The 22,036-nt window shown below is 39.1% G+C and overlaps 1 protein-coding gene across 1 annotated transcript in view; it reads right to left on the bottom strand.

The window, feature by feature from the left end:
• Nucleotides 1-22,036, bottom strand: part of CATSPERE (catsper channel auxiliary subunit epsilon) — a 57,069-nt gene that overhangs the window by 28,867 nt on the left and 6,166 nt on the right. The window contains 7 exon segments of the mRNA XM_045817791.1: nucleotides 1,083-1,560; nucleotides 5,235-5,727; nucleotides 7,849-7,955; nucleotides 13,688-13,765; nucleotides 18,814-18,825; nucleotides 19,550-19,558; nucleotides 21,334-21,401. Of these exon segments, the coding sequence (XP_045673747.1) occupies nucleotides 1,083-1,560; nucleotides 5,235-5,727; nucleotides 7,849-7,955; nucleotides 13,688-13,765; nucleotides 18,814-18,825; nucleotides 19,550-19,558; nucleotides 21,334-21,401 (1,245 nt within the window).

Raw genomic sequence — 22,036 nt, 5'->3', positions numbered from 1 at the left:
GATTATCCTAGACGTTTTGTATACAATCCCTTATCTACTTATAACGGCAGTCTTATATTCTAGATCAGAAAACTGAGGCTTGGAAAATTTAAATGACTTGTTCATGGATTTAAATACAACTCTGTTTAACTCTACAATACCTGTTATTTTTTAAAGGTTTAAAAATTATTTTATTTACTTAGAGAGAGGGGAAGGGAGAGAGAAACATCAATGTGTGGTGGCCTCTCACATGCCGGCCCCCGCCCCCTGCTCCAAGGGTCCTGGCCTGCAACTCAGGCAAAAGCCCTGCCTGGGAATTGAACCAGTGACCCTCTGGTTTGCATGCCAGTGCTCAGTCCACTGAGCCACATCAACCAGGGCTGTAATACCTATTATAGGTTGAACTGTGTTTCCCCACAAAAAAAAAAAAAGTTGAAATTCTAACTCTCAGTACTACTTCAGAACGTGACCTTTTTTTTGGAAATAGGGTCATCACAAAAGTGATTAGTTAAGATAAGGTCATATTGGAATAGGGGACCCTGTTGCCATCATAACAAGGTGGCATGTGGAGACACAGGGAGAATGCTACGTGATGACGAAGGCAGAGTTTGGAACCACGTGGCTGCAGCCAAGGAATGCCAAGGTTTGCCAGAAGCCCCCAGAAGCTGGGAAGAGGAAGGAAAGATTCCTCTTCAGGTTTCAGAGGGAGCACGGCCCTGCCAACACCCTGAATGCAGACTTCTAGCCTCCAGAACTGGGGAGCAACACACTTCTGTTGTATTAAACCACCTGGTTGGGGACTTTGTTACAGGAGCCCTAGAAACTAATACAACACACCACCTCCTACACTAAAAATGTGTGAGCTGCTTAGTTATCATCTAAGGATGGACCAAAATGAACCTGTGAAAAAAAAACTTCAGTTTGCCATTTTTCTATGTAAGATTATAGTTAATGTTAGTAGAATCCATTTTTAGGTGGTACAAAATACACCTTTACCTATCAAAAGCATCGTATATTAGTGCACTTAAAATTGCTACATCTTCATCAAGAAAGATGTCTGTTATGAAATCTAGGATACTTTTTGCAAAATGAGAATGTCTCACCTACGAAAACATCATGAATAATACTGCCATGTGATAATCCTGATAGATTTCCAAATGTTGTTGGTGTTTGTACAACTCCATTATTAGTGAAATTGTTGTAACAATAGTAGATCCTGTGTTTGTCCCATAGTATTAATTCTGGCATTGCTGAATATAGAAAACGCAGCATTAGAAAACTGTCAGCTGGGACAGTTAACACAAAGTCTTGGAGTACCCACTGTTCTGTGTCTTCATTGTATGTCACGAGGTAAATCCTTTTAGTGACATTACATGTAGTGCAGTAATTTAATAACAAGCCAAGTTCCAAAGGGTGTCCTGTATAGCCCGCATTGTGTATAGTCAAAGTCACAGTTGGGGGTATATTTATAATTTTCCCCAGTTTTTCAGTAGTCATTATTTTGATGAATTTAAGTTCAGGATATCCAAGATAAACTTCATTTGTTGTCCAGACTATCATGATACTTCTTTTTTTATTGGTCTGTGACAAAATTGAAAATAATGAGAAAATCTTCAATTTCAGGCATAGTCTTAACAAAGTAAAGTAAAACATAGTCACTACTAAGGTTTCATTTCTAGTATAGTTCTGAAAAATACCTCAAGCATAGAAATACATGACATAGAAGTATGTCATTACATATCACCATAAAAATAAGTTATGCCAGTAACTTTATTCTTCTATATATTGTTTTATCAGTAGAAAGAATTAATCTTAATTCTCCTTCACATATTCAAAGAGCATTATCTTCTCTTATGTATTTATTTACTCTGGCCAGGAGTGCCCCTTTGACCTTGATATTTACTAAGGTCAAGCTCTAAGGACACCTCAAACATTAAGTTATTTTTGGAATTCGAGCTTCATTGGATATCAGAGAAAGAAAACAGAGAACCTAAAAGTTTAAGCAAATCGATACTACACTTTTCAGGATATAGTCCATTAGAGAAAATGGCCATTCAGAGATGGCTGTGTCTGAAATTCAGGGGGCCTAACTTCATTTAGAGAGTCAAATCCCCCCTCCTCTAGCTGTTTCTAATTCTTAGAGATTTTTGTTAAAAATGTAACTTCTATGTCCATGACCACCAAAAGAAGTCTTTTGGGCACATCTTTTTTCTCTTACTTTAATTAATTTACAAATATTTAGTGTATAATCAAATAAGATGTAGACAGATACCAAACTGGTAACCAAGGAAAGAAACTATTTGGTGTAAAAAGTATTTTTATCAAAGGAAGATTCAACTTCAAGTCTAGAGCTTATGTTGCTGGAGTAGAGTGTGAAACAATCCTCAAAGAGGAAACAGAGAAACAAATGATGAGCCCTTCACAGAAAAGGCTCACAACCATTCTCATTCTTGGCAGAGGGATGGGAAGAGGAATGTGCCGTAATAAAGGCACATGGGAATTCCAAGGAGCCCCAGCGGTGGGATGGGTTTTCACTCACCCACAAACTCTTTTCCTTAGATCTTTCCTTAGTGCTTGGGTGTAGTAAACCAAGGATCTGGGGGCAAGGCAGGGGAGCTGGGAGACCCCTGAGGCATTCAGGACCTCCTGCAGCTGTAATGGGTGCACCTCTGCAGACAGGGAGGGGCAGGCAGCAAGGAGCACAGCTGAGAGAGATACACCTGCATTCTGGGTTCTCAGGTGTCCCAGGCTGGGAGTGGGATAAGACAGCTGAGAGCAACTCCCCTCTGGGACGTGCTTGGCCTTTCCCCAAAGTGTGAAGCTGTCAGACCGACTGCTAGGCTGTAAGGCAGAGGCAGTGCTCTCCCAGTTTGGAATGCGTGTGACTCAGCCGCGAGGTGGGAGGAGACCTGTGCAGTCTTCTCAGTGCTGAGCTCTCAAACACGGTTGGAGAGAAAATGACCATGACGAAAACGCCGAAGGATCCCGTGGGAAAGATGGGCCACATGAATGCAGAGATGGGGGACCAGCGGAGACTCGTAAATGATGGGCACGAAGAAAATGGAATTGCGAGAAATAAGCAAATGTGGTGTTGGGAATAAAAACATTATTAGATAAATTTAAGAGTAAACTGGGAACAGCAGAAGAATGCAGCAGCGAACTTGAAGACAGTCACCAGCATTTATACAAACTGAAGTACAAAGAGAGAAGCTGAGTGAAACAAACATAAACAGGTGACCTGAGACCTGCGGGACAGTATTAAACGGTGTCACATATGTGTTTCGGGAACCCTAGAAGGGGAGGAACAAAGAATGGTGTGGAAGAAATATTGGAAGAGATAATGTCCGAGAACATCCCCAAATTAATGAAAGACACGATCCCAGAAATCCAAGCAGCTCAGTTGAGCCTTAACAGGATAAATATAGGCTGAGGCAAAAGTAGGTTTACAGTGGTGAGTATGTGAAATACAGAATTTATTCTTGTACTATTATTCATTAATCGCTGTGTTTTCCATGTGAACTACTGTAAACCTACTTTTGCCCCACCCTGTATACAGAAAATCACACCTAGTCACATAACAAAAGTGCTGAAAATGAAAGATAAAGAGCAAGTTCTAATAAAAGCAGCTATGGGTAAAAATAAGACACACATATATATATATGAATCACGATGTGAATAATGGCTGATTTCCTACCAGAAAATGATGGAGGCCAGCAAATAATGGAATGATATCATTATAAATTGTTCACAACAACAACAACAACGACAACAAACCACCTGCCATTCTGTAATTCTCTATCCAGTGAATGCCCTTCAAACATGAAGGCAAAAAAAAAATGAAGGCACTTTTATACAGACAGATGCTGAGAGAACTTGCCATCCAAGGACACTTCAAGACACGCTTCAGGCTGGAGAGAAACACAACCAGGAGGAACGCCCGGGGTGCCGACCGCAATGAAGCGCAACCACGAAGTGACACATAAAAGATTTATTTTGCTGCCGGCTTGTACTTCTATCTCTTTAGGAAACTGGAATTTAAAAGCAGAAATATTACCAAATTTTGGGGATTGATGGCTTACTGAGCAGTCGAATGTGGGACAAGGGTGCCAAGGGTGGGCACGCGCGGAATCGCGCAGTGGTGAGGTCCACACGTACGCTGTTGGGAAGTGTACCTAGTATTCGAAACTGGACCCCGGTCAATCAAAGAGGTTGACTGTCGAGTGAAGTGCAACCACTAACAATAGTTTGGAGTCAAAAAATTAATACAGGAGGCAACATGGAAACACAGCAAAATACACATTTTACCCAGAAGAAGATAAGAAAGGAGAAACAAAGGAAATAAGAAGAATCGGGATTAATGGAAAACGAACACCAAGCTGGTGGGCTTAAACCCAACCGTAGCAGTCGGTCCACTGCATCCATGTGGACCAATCGCTACAACTTAAAGGCAGAGACTGTCACACTGGGGAAAAAGGAGACCCCAGTTTGAAGCTCGGTTGTTGAGTGCATAGACATTTAGGATTCTTATGTCTTCTTGATGCAGCGGCTCTTTTATCATTATATAATGTCCTTCTACACCCCTGATTGTTTTCCTCGTTTGTCTGATATTAATAAAGTCACTCCTGGTTCCTTTGAATAAGGGCTTAGATGGTATCTCCTTTTCCAATATATTACTTGAAATCCAACTACATTGTATATTTCAACTAGGCTTCTTATAGAAAACACACAATTTTGTCTTTTTCAGAATGTCCAATTTGACAATCTTTGCCTTTTATGTGTCTGGATTACTGCTGCAGGACTCCACCTGTCCTCTTAGCATTTTCCTTACTTCCACAGAAGTCCAGCTCTGTGCTGCAAAGAAGGTTTAAAATTGTTATGCAGCATTTTAGATGTCCTGTAATGCTCTAGCTTAAGGATATTTTATTCACTATATTGTCAGAAATTAGAGAGTTAATTCATTTTTGAGAACAGATGGCATTTTTGTTTGAGGAAAAAAATGTTTTGGACTTTTTGCCTGAGTCCAGGTAAAACAAAACACCCCTAATATGACTGAATGATTCTGCATAATGATATACAAGATTCATTTTATTCTATGTTGCCAGAGGTGCGTAGGCCAAGCTCTCTACAACCATAAATAAAATGACTCTGCAAAATTACTGCATAGTGTAGTCTCTAATATATCACTGAATTAAAAGGCATGCTGAATACACCTAAATGTGTAAGCGTACTATACATATATGTAATATTTTACTAACCTTCGATAAATAGTTGGCCCAACACCATTTTCTTGACTCAATGCCAACAATTCCACTTTCAGGAAGGTTTTCTCTGGTTCCCAGTCTTGTGAATGCCATAGAACTTTTTACATAAAGGACACCATTTATTAAAAAATAAATTCTAGTGTAGAATACGGTCACAGCAGACACATTGTGTCTCTCGTCGTCAGTGAGGCTGTTCGGCGGCACTCTGACTCTGGTCCAAGTGCGAAATGAATCGTTGGTTTGAAAGGTCTCCATGTCAGCTACCACCACGGCACATGCTGGAACACAAGCTTCCCAGGTCGACATTAATGGTCTACCACGTGGTGAAGTGATGGGTAAAAAGCCAGGAATCTCAGGCATTGTCACGAAAGAAAAACTCAGCTGGAAAAAATAATTTGCAATAAAGCAATCTTGAAAAGACACCTGGTTTCCCTTAATCTCTTTTAGCATGTCATCCTTTTGCATTGGTAGATAGACGCTCCAGGCCCTACGAAGAGGAAAATAGAAACTGTAAGAATAAAACGGTCTCTTTCTCGTCTCTCAGCCATCTTGCAACAAGGCTGGCATTTATCACCTTTTAACCATTTTTATTTTTTTGTTAATATAAATCTGGGTAAAATAAGTCAAGTAGTATTAAAATGCTACTCATTTTCTCCTCATTCTTCACCCTTGTTTCCAAAGGAAACAATCTTGACTCATAATGCTCTTCTGCGATATGTCTTCATAATCTCAATAAATATTCTTATACTGCTCTCTTACTATAGAATTTTTATACATTATCTGTTGGCCTCTTATATGACAGATGAAGATGGATCTCATTGGATATACCTACCGATACACCTTCTTTTCCCTCAAATTAATGCCATGATGTTTACCTAAGTGTATAGTGTTTATATTGTTATTACTAACATATATATTGCTTACTACTGAGCCAGTTATTGCACTGTGATTGTAATCTTTTATAAATATATTCACTTACAATGTTTTCCCTAGAGTTAATAATTATTTATTTTAAAACTTGGTTTAGTTTTCTAACGTTTCCGATAGATAGCTGAAACGGCACTCCCTAATGTTTTCCTCGAGGTCAATGCGGAGTAACCTGGCACTTGTTTCCCGAGACTTCCTTCCCTGCTCTCCGGGCTGAGGCTGCCATGGTCTGGACCCAGGCCTTTGATCTTCCTTGTTTTGCTAAAGCACATTCTTCAGGAAGTACCTCTTTGCCAAAGGGCATGTGAATATGAATTTTTTGAGGTCCTGAAATCCAAAAATATCTTTACACACTTTCTGGAGGATCTGGCTCGGTAGTGTCTTCAGAACTTGGACGGCATGCTCCCTGGCCTCCTCGTATTTAGGTTTCCTAGTGAGAGTGACATATCGACTTTGGTCATTGAAATGGGTTGCCTTCCCAGAAGCTTTCCAGGATCTCCCTCTTTTTCCTTCGCATACTGAGCTTGGACAGAGCTGGGTCTTATCTTTCGAAGTGCATGCATGCAGAGGAATTTGCAAAAACAAGCACTGACATACATCTTAGAAGCCAGGGAAAGTTCAACAGGCCCTTTCTCCACAGGCCCATCCGGGAGACAACAGGCTGTGGGAATGCTTCCTAACTCACTCTACAAGGCCAGTATTATCCTAATACCAACATTATCCTAATACCAACACTAGATAAACGTGTTACAGGTAAAGCTCCAGACCTTTCAAATCCAACAACATTTACAAATAATTATGTACTGTGGCGAAATGGGACTTACCCCAGTTACGCACATACAATTCGACATTTAAAAATCAACTAATATAACCCTTCACATCAACAGGTTAAGGAAGAAAATGTATCTAATCATATCAATAAATGCACGAAAAGCATTTGAGAAAATCCAACACTCGTTCATGATAAATACTCTCAGCAAACGAGCAACAGAGGGGAATTTCAACCTGATAATGAAGCATCTATACAAAAAAAAAAAACACAAAACCCATAATGAGGAGAAACTAGATCCTTTCCTCCTAAGAACAAGGAACAAGGCAAAATGCCTTTTCTTACCACTCCTGTTCAACATCATATTGGACGCATACGTTGTATGTTTTAGCTATAAGCATGTTGGCTCATGCCTGGGTGTTCAATAGATTAAGGCTGTCTGAACCCCATGATGACTTAGTAGGTGACGGTAACAGACTTTACTTCTCAGGTGGGGTTTGTGATGTGTGGTTTGTATGTGTGTATGCCTGTGCACTAGCGGTGGTGACCACTGTGACATCAGCCCAGCACTGTGTCTCATTTTTATGAACCAGTGAGAAACATTTTAATGTATCGCCAAGATTTGCCACCATGCTGAAGGAGGCTCATGGGCTGAACTTTAGCTATTAATGCAAATTGTGAAACTATAACCCAGGATTCTGACTAGCATTTTCTGAGTTGCTAACTAGTTCTCACTCTCACAATTGTTTTTTTTTTTTTTTTGTATCATAAAAGAATCTATTTGGAAATTACATATGAGATATGCCATGAAATTCCACTAGGGTTTTAAAATCTCTCTCACTTTAAGTCTCTGATAGTTTTTTACTGAATTTTAAAGATGAATTTTATATCTGAAAATTAAACATTAAATACCCATTGTCCAGTTTTTCATGTGAAAAATAAACTTTTCTCTTCAGAAACGTATAGACGACTGGCTCCTGGCCCAAAGTGGTCAACTGCTTGCTAAGCATAATGGAATTCTGTAAAAAAAACAAATTACTTTTTCTTTGCATAGCCAAATTTATTTGGAAATTACATTGTTATATTGAATTTATTATTTTAGTTAAGACGTTGTTTATGGTTATAATTTACCATAATTTACCATATGGTTATAATTTACCATACATTTTCAATATGTGGGTTTGTTTTTTTCCTACCACTTGGCCTCCTTCCCATTAGAATTTTATGAATTATAATTAAGTCATAATATAGTTTCCAGCATGTTGAAAATACTATGCACAATCAGAATCTCGAATGAACGGATTTTATACCCTTCAATAAAATACCCTTAGTTATAATATGAAATACACAATGGAGCTTCTAAGACTAATCTTTTAGAATTATTTCTGTATGAACCTGTCTTCAAAGCAACATACTCTTTCAAGGCAGGTTTCAAATGGTTACTGAACGCAACCAGGGTCAGGGAGGGAGGGTCCTACCACTCATAGCCTACCAGACAAATCTCCAAAGATGGAGTTTGGTGGAAAAGAAAGGAATCTTTTCCTTCATGGCAAGTTTCTGCCTAAAATATCTGGGTAACAAAAGTAAGGGGAAAGGAAAAGTCAGAGTATGACATCAAAAATAGCTACTTAAATATTTGTCATTACAATGACTATATAGGTCCAAGAACTGAAAAGAACACACAGGAAAAAATCTGTTCCCAGTGCTGACTGTTATCCCCAAGGTCTTTGGAAATAATGGCAAGTTTCTGCCTCCAATGACCATTCCATCTAAGGCACCTAAAGAAAAATCACCCTGTCACCCTCGGCCAGTTCAGTTCAAGGTTGTGTCAGGAATCTCTTTTCCCACCCAAAAGTATCATAAAAGTAGGTGGCTTAGGGAGTCTCCGGTCACCGTGTAGGTCCAGGCATCTTTCGGTGTCTGCGACCCCAGGTACCTGCTCACCGATCCACACCAGCCACCGTTGGCAAGCCCCACCCCCAGAGGAGAAGCCAACTAACTTTTGCTGTCTGGTGTGCTCTGTTTTCAAAAGTCCTGTCCCAGAAGCACATGAGTGCCAAAACCCAGTGGGAGTGTCCAGCCTTGCAACCAATGGGGGCCCGGCTGTGTTTGCTTTTGCCCCTCTTCCCCTCACCCCCCACCCCTGCTGCATTTAGCGAGGTGGCCAGGTCTCCAGTCAGATCAAGCCCCTCCCCCATTACAAAATGATACCTGGAGGCTTTAACAAAAATTCTCTTAGTATATAGGCAGATGGGACATGCTCCCTCTCTTCGCATGAAATTTAAGGAGAAGCTGAATTGACTGAAATTATCCCTAATAAGGCATTTTTAGAATAAAGGCAATAGTTTTATTATGGGTATTATGGGAATCCCTAGAATTAAAAAATCAGATAATGAGGGTCAGTCTAGAATTCTGTAGCTCCCTTCTACCCTAATCCTCCAATAATGCTCCCGTTTAATTTCCTAGAAATAGGTCAGCCACCTACAGCGGAGCCTTTGAGATCACCACAGTGGGCGCCAGCAAGGGTGTGTGGCTGGGCCTGGGGAGCGTCTCACAGGGAGATTTAATGTGTTTGAGAGAGCAGGAATGGTGCGCAGGAAAGGCCTCCCTGAAAGATACCGATTTAATGATTTTGCAAGAGAAGTACAGGTTTGTCTGGTAAATAATGAATAATAGGTAGCTTTATTTTGTTTCTGAAAATCTTACCATTCAGAATTTTAAATACAACTACCTTTCATATAACTATAAAGGAAAAGGGTAAATGAAATGTTCTTAATGTGGCTTCGATAAGGTGGAAATAAAATATAATAAGCAAGACATAAACAAAATAACAGAAAAAAAGAGAGGCCAAGAAAATGTTAGGACAATCTTTAACTCTCACATGGCAGATGTCAGCAAATGTTTTTTCATCAAAAGGGTGATTTATAGCATTAAAGAGAATTTTATAAATATAGGAAAAATTACCACATGGAAGTTATCAAAAAATAAAAACACATGTAGTATATTTTCTTAGGACTTGCCAAAGGTATGGTGCTATTATATATTCAAGTTATATAAACAGAAGTCTATATAAATAATAACACAATATTCCATTCAGTGAATTATCATCATTAACTTAACAATCTCTTACTGGACATATAGGTAGTTTTATTTTTTTCACCATTTTTAATATTGCAGCCACAGACACCATCAGATATACAGTCTTTTCCACAGTTAGGACTATTTCTCTTTTGATTCGATTCTTGGAACTGTGATTACTAGGTCAAAAGTTATGGATACTTTAAAAATTCTTGATACATATAACCAAATGATTTCTAAAAGGATTATGGCCATTAACATTATTATTAGTTACCAATGGGAGCCATGGACCCCGTGGACCAAATGAGTCCCTGCTGTTTGTAATACAGCTCCATGGAAAGAGTTTAAAGAAATGACATGGTCACGAATAAACATGAAAGTTAAAAAGAGCAAAAAAGCAAATTATTAGGTATGCATGGATCAAATAATGTTAAAATGTGCATATTTTTATTTGAGAAGATGAGAAATAAAGTAATAGCAACACTCTAAGTATTCAATTACCATTAGTTTATTTTATTCTCTCTAAAGTTGATTGCCAAATCAAACAATTGATTGGCTGTCATTCTGATTTATCAGTCTGCTGGCTGTGAATTTGATTACTGTACATTATAATAACACTATTGAAAATCAGACAGATCTTGGTTCGTTAATACATATTAATGAGAAACTAAAACTGTTCATTTTATATTTCTCTTCAATACAGTTTATTGTAGTTGAAGACAGAAAATTCTTGAAAGAGGTAAATTTGCAACAAATAGGAAAACGTCTGTTTATTCTCCATGTTGCACCTTTAGGAAATTCATTAGTCTGTAAGTGACAGAGGGCTCAATAAGGGGCTGGACAGAGTTCTGAAAGGTGACTTCAAAGTATATGCTGAAGGCAAAGTGGGAATAGAGGGAGCATTCCTCAACATAACAAAGGCCATATATGAGAGACCTACAGCCAACATCATACTCAATGGGCAAAATTAAAATCTTTTCCACTAAGATCGGGAACAAGACAAGGCTGTCCACTTTCACCACTTCTATTCAATATAGTACTGGAAGTTTTAGCCACAGTGATCAGACAAGAAAAAGAAATAAAAAGAGCCCTGGCTGGCATAGCTCAGTGGATTGAGCACGGGCTGTGAACCAAAGTGTCGCAGGTTCAATTCCCAACCAGGGTACATGCTCAGTCATGTACCCTGGGTTGCAGGCCATGACCCCCAGCAACCACACATCGACGTTTCTCTCTCTCTCTATCTATCTCCCTCCCTTCCCTCTCTAAAAATAAATAAATAAAATCTTTGAAAAAAAAAAGAAATAAAAGGCATCCAAATCGGAAAGGAGGAAATGAAACTGTCACTGTTTGCAGGTGACATGACAGTGTACATAGAAAATCCTATAGACTCCACCAAAAAACTGTATGACATAATAAATGAATTTGGCAAAACAGCGGGATACAAAGTCAATATCCAGAAATCAAAGGCATTTCTGAACACCAACAATAAAACAGCAGAAGCAGAAATCAAGAAAAAAATCCAATTTGAAATAGCAAAAAGAAAAGCAAAATACCTAGGAATAAACCTAACCACAGAGATAAAAGACCTGTATTTAGAAAACTATATAACTCTGAGGAAAGAAATCAAGGAAGACACAAACAAATGGAAACATATACCGTGTTCATGGATTGGAAGAATTAATATAATCAAAATGTCCATACTACCCAAAGCAATTTACACATTCAATGCAATACCTATTAAAGTACCAATGGCTTATTTCACAGACATAGAACAAACACTTCAAAAATTTAGATGGAATCATAAATGACCCCGAATAGCTGCTGTAATTTTGAGAAAGAAGAGTAAAGTAGGAGGGATCACAGTACCTGACACTAAAGTGTACTACAGGGCCACTGTAATCAAAACAGCCTGGTACTGGCATAAAAACAGGCACATGGACCAATGGAACAGAACAGAGAGCCCAGAAATAAACCCAAGTCTCTATAGGCAATTGATATTTGACAAAGGAGGCAGCAACATAAAATGGAGTAAAAATAGCCTCTTCAACAAATGGTGCTGGGAGAACTGGACAGCTACGTGCAAAAAAAATGAAACTCGAGCACCAACTTACACCTTATACAAAGATAAATTCAAGGTGGATAAAAGACTTCAATATAAACCATGACACCATTAAAGTCTTAGAGGAGAACGTAGGTAGGAAAATCTCAGATATTTCACGCAGAAACTTTTTTACCGACATGTCCCCTAGAGCAAGGGACATACAGGAAAGAATAAACAAATGGGACCTCATCAAAATAAAAAGCTTCTGCACAGCTAAAGAAAACAGTATCAAAATAAAAAGAGAACCAACTGGATGGGAAAACATATTTGCCAATGATACCTCAGACAAAGGTTTAATCTCCAAAATATATAAAGAACTTACACAACTCCACTCTAAGAAGACAAGCAACCCATAAAAATGGGCAAAGGACTTGAACAGACACTTCTCCAATGGGGACATACAGAAGATCCAAAGACACATGAAACCATGTTCAATATCTCTAGCTATCAGAGAGATGCAAATTAAAACCACAATGAGATACCACTTCACACTGGTCAGAATGGCCATCATAGACAAAGCAACAAACAAGTGTTGGAGAGGTTTTGGAGAAAAGGGGACCCTAGTGCACTGTTGGTGGGACTGCAGACTGGTACAACCACTATGGAAAGCAGTATGGAACTTCCTCAGAAAACGAAAAATGGATCTGCATTTGACCTAGCAATTCCACTGCTGGGACTATATCCTAAGAACACTAAAACACCAGTACAAAAGAACCTTTGCACCCTGATGTTCGTAGCAGCACAATTTCCAATAGCTAAGTGCTGGAAGCAACCTAGATGCCCATCAGTAAATGAATGGATCCAAAAACTATGGTACATTTACACAATGGAATTCTATGCAGCAGAAAGAAAGAAGGAGCTCCTACCCTTTGCAACAGCATGGATGGAGCTGGAAAGCATTATGCTAAGCGAAATAAGCCAGGCAGTGAAAGACAAATACCATATGATCTCACCTTTAACAGGAGCCTAAACAACAAAACAAAGAAACAAGCAAAATATAACCAAAGACAATGAAATAGAGGACAGGCTGACAGTGATCACAGGGGAGAGAAGAGGGAATTTCAGGGGACAATGGGTAGGGTTTACAGGAACAAATTTAAAGGACACATGGATAAAAACTAGGGGGAGGGTGGTAATGGGAGGGAAGTGGGGAAGGTTGGATGGGTGGGCTAGAATGGGAGTAAAAGAGAGAAAACTGTACTTGAACAAGGATTAAAATAAATAAGAACTGAAAAAAAAAAACCCCAAAAATAACCCCTGAAAAAACAAAACAAATCAAAGTATATGCTGAAGGGACAGCTGTAAAGCATTTTATAAAGGTCAGACTTGTTACGAATGATGAGATTCATAGAAAATGCAACAAATACTCAGAAAACAATTCTAAAGAAAAATTTATAATTATACTGATCTAGCACAAATTCAAAATCACTTTAATGACTACACTCAACTTAATGGATAATTAAAATGTAGTTAGTTCTGGGTACCTTAAAATAAAATATTCACAATATTCACAGCCCTCACAAAAGAAATGTAGCCTATTATTTTATCGATGATAATAATGTTTCCACCTACTGGTGACGGCGATTCTGCTTCCCATACCAGCTCACTGGGGTCTGCATTTTCTGGGTCGTATACCCATATGATGAGATTCTACAAAATAAAATGTTTGCATTGCTTTAAATTTTGGACACATTTCATTTTTAGCTGTGGCAAAACATAACCACAAAAATGCTTTTACAAAATTTTGATGATCCCATTTAAAAAACAAAACAATGTGTTGTTTTTAATGAGTGGAACGACCCAAAGACACACAGGGGAAGAGCTAATAATATTCCTCTGCACGCCCGAGGGAACTGTTAGCCTTCCATAAGGATGCTCTTAGACCTTCCTCTGCATTCACCAGTAGACACAGCACCCCAGCCACTCACACACTCACATGCGTGTAACAAAAATGAAATCACACTACACAGGTTATTTGTAACTTGCTTTTATCGCTGGATACACCACAGTCATTTCATTAGGTGTAGACCTAATTCTTTTCTTTTTTATTTATTTTTTCTTGAATAGACAATTTATTCACACAATGAAAATAAATTATGTTAAAAATACAGTGAAACCTGTCTCCCCCCCACACCATACTTCAACACTCATTTCTGTTAGTTCACTACACCCCACAAATAACTACTCTTAGTAAGTTCTTGTTCATATTTCTATCAAATTAATGGGCATAACCAATAAAGATATTTTTTCTCCACAGAGAAGAGGTTGGAAAAGGGTAGACCTCATGGATCTTCCGAGATGGTGGTAGACCCCTGAGGGTCCTCATACCAGTCCTTGAAGCAACTTTTGTTGAAAAATTGGTTTGGAAAATTTGTCTTCTCATAAATACGGAATATAATCTGGAAATACTATAGTAGTCATAAAAGAAGGATATACAAAGTTAAACAAAATTTTTACCTGAATTAAAACCTCAGGGAAATTTCTGTTGGGAAAAAGAGGAACCATATTTTAATAAACAGTGTACTAAATATTAGTTTGAATATTCTATTTTCAACATACATATCTCTAAATCTTGGAATATTCTCTTTATGTTCCATTATAGATACATCATTCAATCCTAAGTGTAAGAAACAGCTACATGTGTCTATAATTAAATATAATCAGGATTCTCAAGTGTCATCACGGAAGGTTGGGGGGCTTGACTCTGCATGCTTCCTTAACAAGAGTGCAAGTTCACAGAGCGAAGACGTATGAGTAATCTATTCCCTGTCCACAGCAACAGGAAAGCTCAACAGAGACACAAGATGGTTCTCTGAAGAGACTAATAAGATAAGTGTAGAAATGCCCCTTGGAAGAAGAACAAGGCAACAGAAGGGAGACACAAATAAAAATGTTAGAAATGTCAGGACATGGACTTCCGGCAAGATGGAGGAATAGGTGGACGCACCGTACCTCCACGCACAACCAAGATTAGAACAACAACAATTCAGAGGCAGAATAACACCCAGAACTGACCGAGAATTTATCTGAATGGAAGTCGGACAGCCAAAAAGTTGAAGTAGACCTGTTCGTCCAGACCGGTAGGAGGGGCGGAGAGGAGCAGCCGGGCATGGGTCACGGCATGGGTCACAGCGAGTAGAGCAGAGAGAGTTGCGTGCATAAGGCAACCAGGAGCGCGTGAGGCGTCTGGGGCACAGAAGATCCCAGCGGGTGATCCCTGAGTACGCAAGTGGCAGCTGGCGGACCCAGTGAGGCAGCGACTGTGGAGCAGGGCAGAGCGCGCAGCCCAGGATCCCAGAGAAGGGACTGACATCCCGCGGAGAACGGAGCTACCGCCAATGTTCCCTGCCACTGCCGCCCCGCGCCCCCACATACAACGTCACAATCTAGCGACTGGGGTGCCCAGCCTTGTGAACACCTAAGGCTCCGCCCCTCACCATAACAGGAACGACCAGACCCTCCCCCACAAAAAAACAAAAAACAAAAAACAGAGAGAGACATGTCTAAAACAGAAGAACAGATTAATGCCCCAGGACTCATCATTTTAAGCGACCAGAGATAGCCAGTCTATCAGATGCACAGTTCAAAACACTGGTGATCAGGAAGCTCACAGAATTGGTTGATTTTGGGCGCAAATTACATGAAAAAAAAATGCAGGTTACCATAAAAGAAATGAAGGAAAATGCATGGAGAACCAATAGTGATGGGAAGGAAACTGGGACTCAAAACAATAGAGTGGACCAGAAGGAAGAAAAAAACAACCAAACAGGAAAGAATGGAGAAATAAGAATTCAAAACAATGAGGAGAAGCTTAGGAACCTCCAGGACATCTTTAAACGTTCCAACATCCGAATTATAAGGGTACCAGAAGGGGAAGAGGAAAAGCAACAGATTGAACACGTATTTGAACAAATAATAAAGGAGAACTACCCCACTCTGGCAAAGGAAATAGATGTCCAGGAAATCCAGGAAGCTCAGAGAGCCCCAAAGAAGGTGGACCCAAGAAGAAACACACCAAGGCACATCATAACTCCATTAGCCAAGGTAAAAATAAAGGAGAGAATCCTAGAAGCAGCAAGAGATAAGGGGACAGTAACCTACAAAGGAGTTCCCATCAGACTGTCAGGTGATTTCTCAAGAGATCTTACAGGCAAGAAGGGGCTGGAAAGAAGTATTCCAAGTCATGAAAGACAAGGACCTATATCCCAGATTACTCTATCCAGCAAAGCTTTCATTTAGAATGGAAGGGCAGAATAAAGTGCTTCTCAGATAAGGTCAAGTTAAAGGAGTTCATCATCACCAAGCCCCTATTTTATGAAATGTTAAAGGGACTTATCTAAGAAAAGAAGACACAGAAAAAACATGTATAGTAAAAGGACAGCAAACTCACAATTATTAACAACCACACCTAAAGCAAAACCAAAAGAAACTAAGCAAACAACTAGAACAGGAATGGAACCACAGAAATGGAGATCAAATGGAGGGTTAGCAACAGGGGAGTGGGAGGAGGTGAGAGGGGAAAAGGTACAGAGAATAAGTAGCATAGATTGTAGGTAGAAAATAGACAGGGGGAGTAAGAATAGTATGGGAAATGTAGTAGCTAAAGAACTCATAAGTATGACCCATGGACATGACTAAAGGGGGGGATATGGGTGGGAGAGGGTGTACAGGGTGGAGGGGAGTGAAGGGGGAAATGAGACAACTGTAATAGCATAATCAATAAAATATATTTAAAAAAATGTCAAGACACAAAGCTACCTCTATGTCAGAGATTGAACAGAGATAAGAGGACGTCACAGGCACCTTTACGACACTGAACTTTTTACTGACATCGCTAACTGAAAATGTTCAATTCCTAGAAAAAATGCTACTGATGAAAATGGAGTTTACAAGAATTAGAATTCCAAACTCACACAATAAACCATTAAGTCAATTAATAGTTAGGAAATCTTCCTGCCCCTAACCCCACCCGAAAACATCTAGATTCAGGTGGATTTCTATGTTAGTTTCCATCAAATACTGAAGGACAATGTATTTCCAATCTTACGCAAAATTTGTCAGAGGAAAGAAAAAAATGGCGGTTAACTTCCACGATGAATCTAGCTTAGTCTTGCCACCAAGAGTAGAAAAGGATGGTGTAAGGAGAGTCCAATCACAGGCCAAGCCCACTCGTGAATATTCATACACAAAACACTAAACAAATACTAACTAGCAAATCGAATCCACCAATGTATAGGAAAGATAATTCATCAACACCCAGTTGGATTATACTAGAAACACAAGGTCAGCTTAACACAGAAGTATTAGTGACTTATTCACCAGATTAATGTAGTCAAGGAGAAAAGCCATATGGACGTTTAAGTGGAAGCAGAAAAAACTTCAAATAGTTTCCAACGCCAAAATTCATAAGAAAAATTCACCGCCAACTTGGACTAAAAAGGAATCTTCCTTAACTGGGTAAAGGCTAACTTGTAACCTGTAACAAACATTATGCAAAACAGTGAAGTGACGGCAGCCTCCCTTTGGAGGTCAGAACTCCGGCAGCCGTCCATCTCGGACACACTGTGTTCCGGCCATGATGAAGGGATAAAAGGAAGAGAAGGCACACGTATTGTAAAAAAAAAATGTCCTTTCAAGTGATATGATTTGTAAAAACTCCCAGAGAATATATAAATAAGTTATTAGAATTAATAGAATTTTCCAAGGTTGCTGAATATAAACATCAATATTCAAAAGTAAACTATTATACACAACAGGAAGCTCTGGTTAGAACATGTAATTCAAAAAATTTGACTATTTCTAGTAGCAGCAAAAACATAAAGTACCTAGAAATAAATCGAATAAAAATGTCCTGGCACCTGTATGAAAAATTATAAAATTTTATTGGCAGACATGTAAAGGGAAGTGAATAAATGGAGAGTTTTATATTATTAGTGAGCAGAGAGACTCTAAATTGATTAAAATATTTAGAGAAATTATAAAAATCCTTACTAGGGTTTTTGTGGAATTTTGTGGAATTTGATAAACCAATCCCAAAAATTTCTAGGGAAGAAAAACAGGCCCAAGACGGAGCTGAGAGACTCCAGAGGAAAGATTAGAACTGGTGTTGGAGTGGACTGGGCACTGACACTACCAGTTATCAAGATTTCAACATGAAGTGATTGTAATAACCATAATGTAGAACATACTCAAGTAGACACAGACACATCAGCCGAACAGAATAGCCGGCCTGGAAAGAAATCCACGCATACATGGAAAACGGGCCTGTGACAGAGCAGGCATGGCAGGCAAGTAGATTATTCAACAAACGGGTATGAGAAATGAGCCATCTACATGTTCAAAACTGAAAAAACAAAATGTGATTCCTATCGTGAAGCATGTACAAAAACTAATTCCAGGTGGATTAAGGACTTAATTGTGGAAGAGACAACTGTGTTGAACTTTTAGAAAAAAATACAGGAGACTATTTGTTATGAACTTGCAGATAAAGAAAGATTTCTTAAGTAGGTTAAAAAAGGCATGAAATCATAAAGGAGTTCATAAATTCATCTACCATAGTAGGACCTCTGTTGTCAACAGAAATCATAAAAAGTGAAAAGCTGTATAAAGTGGGTAAAATACTTTAAAAATATATATAATAATGTCCTGGTAATTAAACAATAATGAAACTATGTTATGAAGCAAAAAATAACTAAAACATGGGTAAAATGCTCCTTTAATACAGAGGGAATGATATAAATGAAAAATTCCTCATGACTACATGGACATGTGCTCAATAGTACTCAGGGAAATGAAAAGAAGAAGCACAATGACATAATTTGACACCTACTAGATTGAAAAAATGAAAAAGTCAGATCACATTAAGTGTTCATCAGGATGCAGCACGATGGGAACTTTTGCCCACTTCCGCCGTTCATATAGAACTCGGGCAACCTTTTCTGACGAGATTGGGCGTGTTCACAGAGGTGTGGCCATGACTGGGCAACCTTTGCAAAAGTCACTTGGGCATTACCTAGCAAAGCTGAACAAGTGCTTGTCCTAACATTGGGCAACTTTTCCTTTGGTGTGTACCTCACAGGAAGTTCCACTCATGTGCATTAGATCAGTGCTTCCCAAACAATGATGGACACACAGGTGACTCCAGGATTTGTTGACATGCCCGTTATATCCAGTAGGTGTGGAATGAGGCCCAAGCATCTGCATTTCTAACAAGTTTGCAGCTGGTGCTCGTGCTGCTCGTCCTGGGACCCCACATTGAGTAGTGAGGCGCTGTGTTGCCAATAAACACACTGGCAGCAAAATGAGCCAAAAACATCACGGAGCATTCACAGTGCAAGAACTAATGATTCCCTTTGGAACATGCATGAGCCTCAAAAACATAACGTTCAGAGAAAGGAGCAAGTCATGGATGAATACTTGTTTTGATTAAATAACATTAAAAAACTGACAAAACTAAACAATTTCTTACAATCAGATATTGGTGAACTATAGAAAAAGCAAGGGGTCATTTATTATGCAATATTCAGGATGGTGGTTGACTGTTGGGGAATGAATAGGGTGTGGCCATTATGGACATAAAGCATATTCTAAGGTTCTAGTAATGTTCTCTTTGTTGACTTGCATGATGGATGCATGGGTATTAGTTTCAGTTTTATTCTAAATGGGGTGTTTACAGGTGATGGGTTGTGAACATTTTATAGCCGGTGGAACAGAAAACACTGGGCTCCCCATGAGTTCTCTCTTTTGGACTAGCCTGTCCCCCCAGGGAGGAGCTGCTTCTGTTTCTGCTTTTGTGGAGGGCACAAATCTGGATCAGGACAGGCTGCAGGCACATCTCTTTCACCAGCCCCTGGGGCTCAGGGTGTGTGGCTGAGACTGGAAACCCACGAACGTCGCTGTAAATGCTTTCTCGGTAGTCACCTCTCTGGTGGTTGCCACGGTCTCTCCTCGGAGGAAGCAGCAAGTAGCCCAGTTGACCACAGAGGCGGGTTTATTCTCCAAGTCGGCCGTACCAGGAATTTTCTCCCCCAGATTTTCCCATGTCTGTTTCTCAGCTGGTTCAAAACCCTCAGGGGGAAAGCTGGTGATTGATTGGCATCCCTGAAAACCCCAACAAGAATGGAGGCTGCTGGTTTCACGAGGAGTAGAGGAGACTCAATCCTCGCTTTCTGGTAAGACTCTGGGGAGGTGGCAGTAATTCAGAGGAATGGTTCCATGTGTACTCCCGGAGGGGCTTGTGACATCCAGTTGTCAGGACTTTCAATCCAAAACTGCACATAAGCTGCTGAGCCATCTGACCCTAAGGGACCATGTGAACCAGGACAATGAAACTGTCAGCAAAATCCATGCTTTGCTGAAGGCACCAGTATTCGGATCTGTTCTGCCTGGGTCATGTGCCAGTCCTCAACTAGGCACTGTGGCCAATGACGTGTGGGGTTATAGATTTAGTACGATATAAAAATTACAAGAAATTAACCATCTCATCACAGAGTAGGGAAGGGTTGGTTTCCTCAGAGGAAGGGATGTTAAGTAAAGAGAAATAGGTACATTATAGTTACCTGGTGAGCAGAGACCATGTGAGACAGATCTCTGTATCCTATACAGTGCTTAGGATGCTGTCTTGATGATGACACTAAAAGATATTCTGATTCATTGATGTTTTTTACTAATTGAATGATTTGATAATGCAGTTAATTATTTTTTCTTGTACCAGTTTCCCTTTCTTAGGTGTATTCATCCACTCTCATGTTACAGTGGGTTTGAAGAGCTATCCAGGACAGAGAGTTATTTTGGAATACAATGTAGCTAACAGAAATAAATGAGCCTTGTGGTCTGAAAAAGCAGAGTCAAATCCTCATGCTATCTTTTAGTGGCTGTGTATTTTTGTCAAAAATTATTTAATCTATCCAAGTTTACATTTCCACATTTATAAAATAGAGGTAGTAGTACTCAACATTTGTGTGGTTATTATGACAAACTGAGAGATAATTACACAAAGCAGAAGCAGTATATGTTCAAATAGAAGTTGCTATTGTTATTTTTATTGTTTGTTCTCCAGTGTAAGTTTGGCAGTATAGTTGAGGATATCTTGATTGGTGAATGAAAGTGTATATGGAAACTATAATGTAGATAACCCATTTGTCAATTTTGTTAATTAGAACTTAAAGCTAAATACTCTTTAAAAGCTTTAATAACCTTTATATTCAATATTGCATTACTTACATGACTTTATAGTACCACAGAAAGCAAGTATTAGATTTGTCCACAAATAAATAGCGTTCTTCTTCTAAATTCTAAAAGAAAATGCAAAATAAACTATGATATATGAAGTTAACTTTAAACCAAATTGAAATTTAGATACAGGCATCAAAGTCACAGAGGAACTCAGTTAATTATCTAAGATTAGAGGAAGTATAATGAATAAATTTCAGAATAGAACTAATAAATATTCACATAATACTAGTTCAATTCTTCACTTATGCCCTGTAATTAAGAATTTACTCTCATGGATGACAAATTTAGATGGCTTATTGTTTCTATTACATTTGACTTTGTGCAATAATGAGAAATACATACTCTTTGTCTCTGGCTCCCGAGTCTTTGACCGTGACTCCTGACACAGAGCTACTAAAAGTCCTGTAATTTTCTGAGTGTTCAGAGTGTCTGATACAGAGCTCCTGCCATTTTCCTCACTGAAACACAGTTCATTTAATTTTCACGTTTAGTGGTTTTCAATCACAGGTGACTTGCCTCGCCAGGGGTCACTTGGCAATGCTCCGAGGTATTTTCGTGTTTCAAAAGTCATATGTCCTTCCTGAAAGGTTGTAAGATCTGATGACACTACACCTAAATGACAAAGATAGTCCTGTACATGCGTGTATTTGTGTGTGCGTATCTTCTTACATCACATACTTTGTAATG

This window comes from Phyllostomus hastatus, unplaced genomic scaffold (genome assembly GCF_019186645.2).
Source record: "Phyllostomus hastatus isolate PE091 unplaced genomic scaffold, TTU_PhHast_1.1 phas_contig_148, whole genome shotgun sequence".
In the NCBI taxonomy this organism is placed as follows: Eukaryota; Metazoa; Chordata; class Mammalia; order Chiroptera; family Phyllostomidae; genus Phyllostomus; species Phyllostomus hastatus.
Note: the sequence above shows the minus strand (reverse complement) of the source record. Positions and strands in the feature narration are given on the sequence as shown.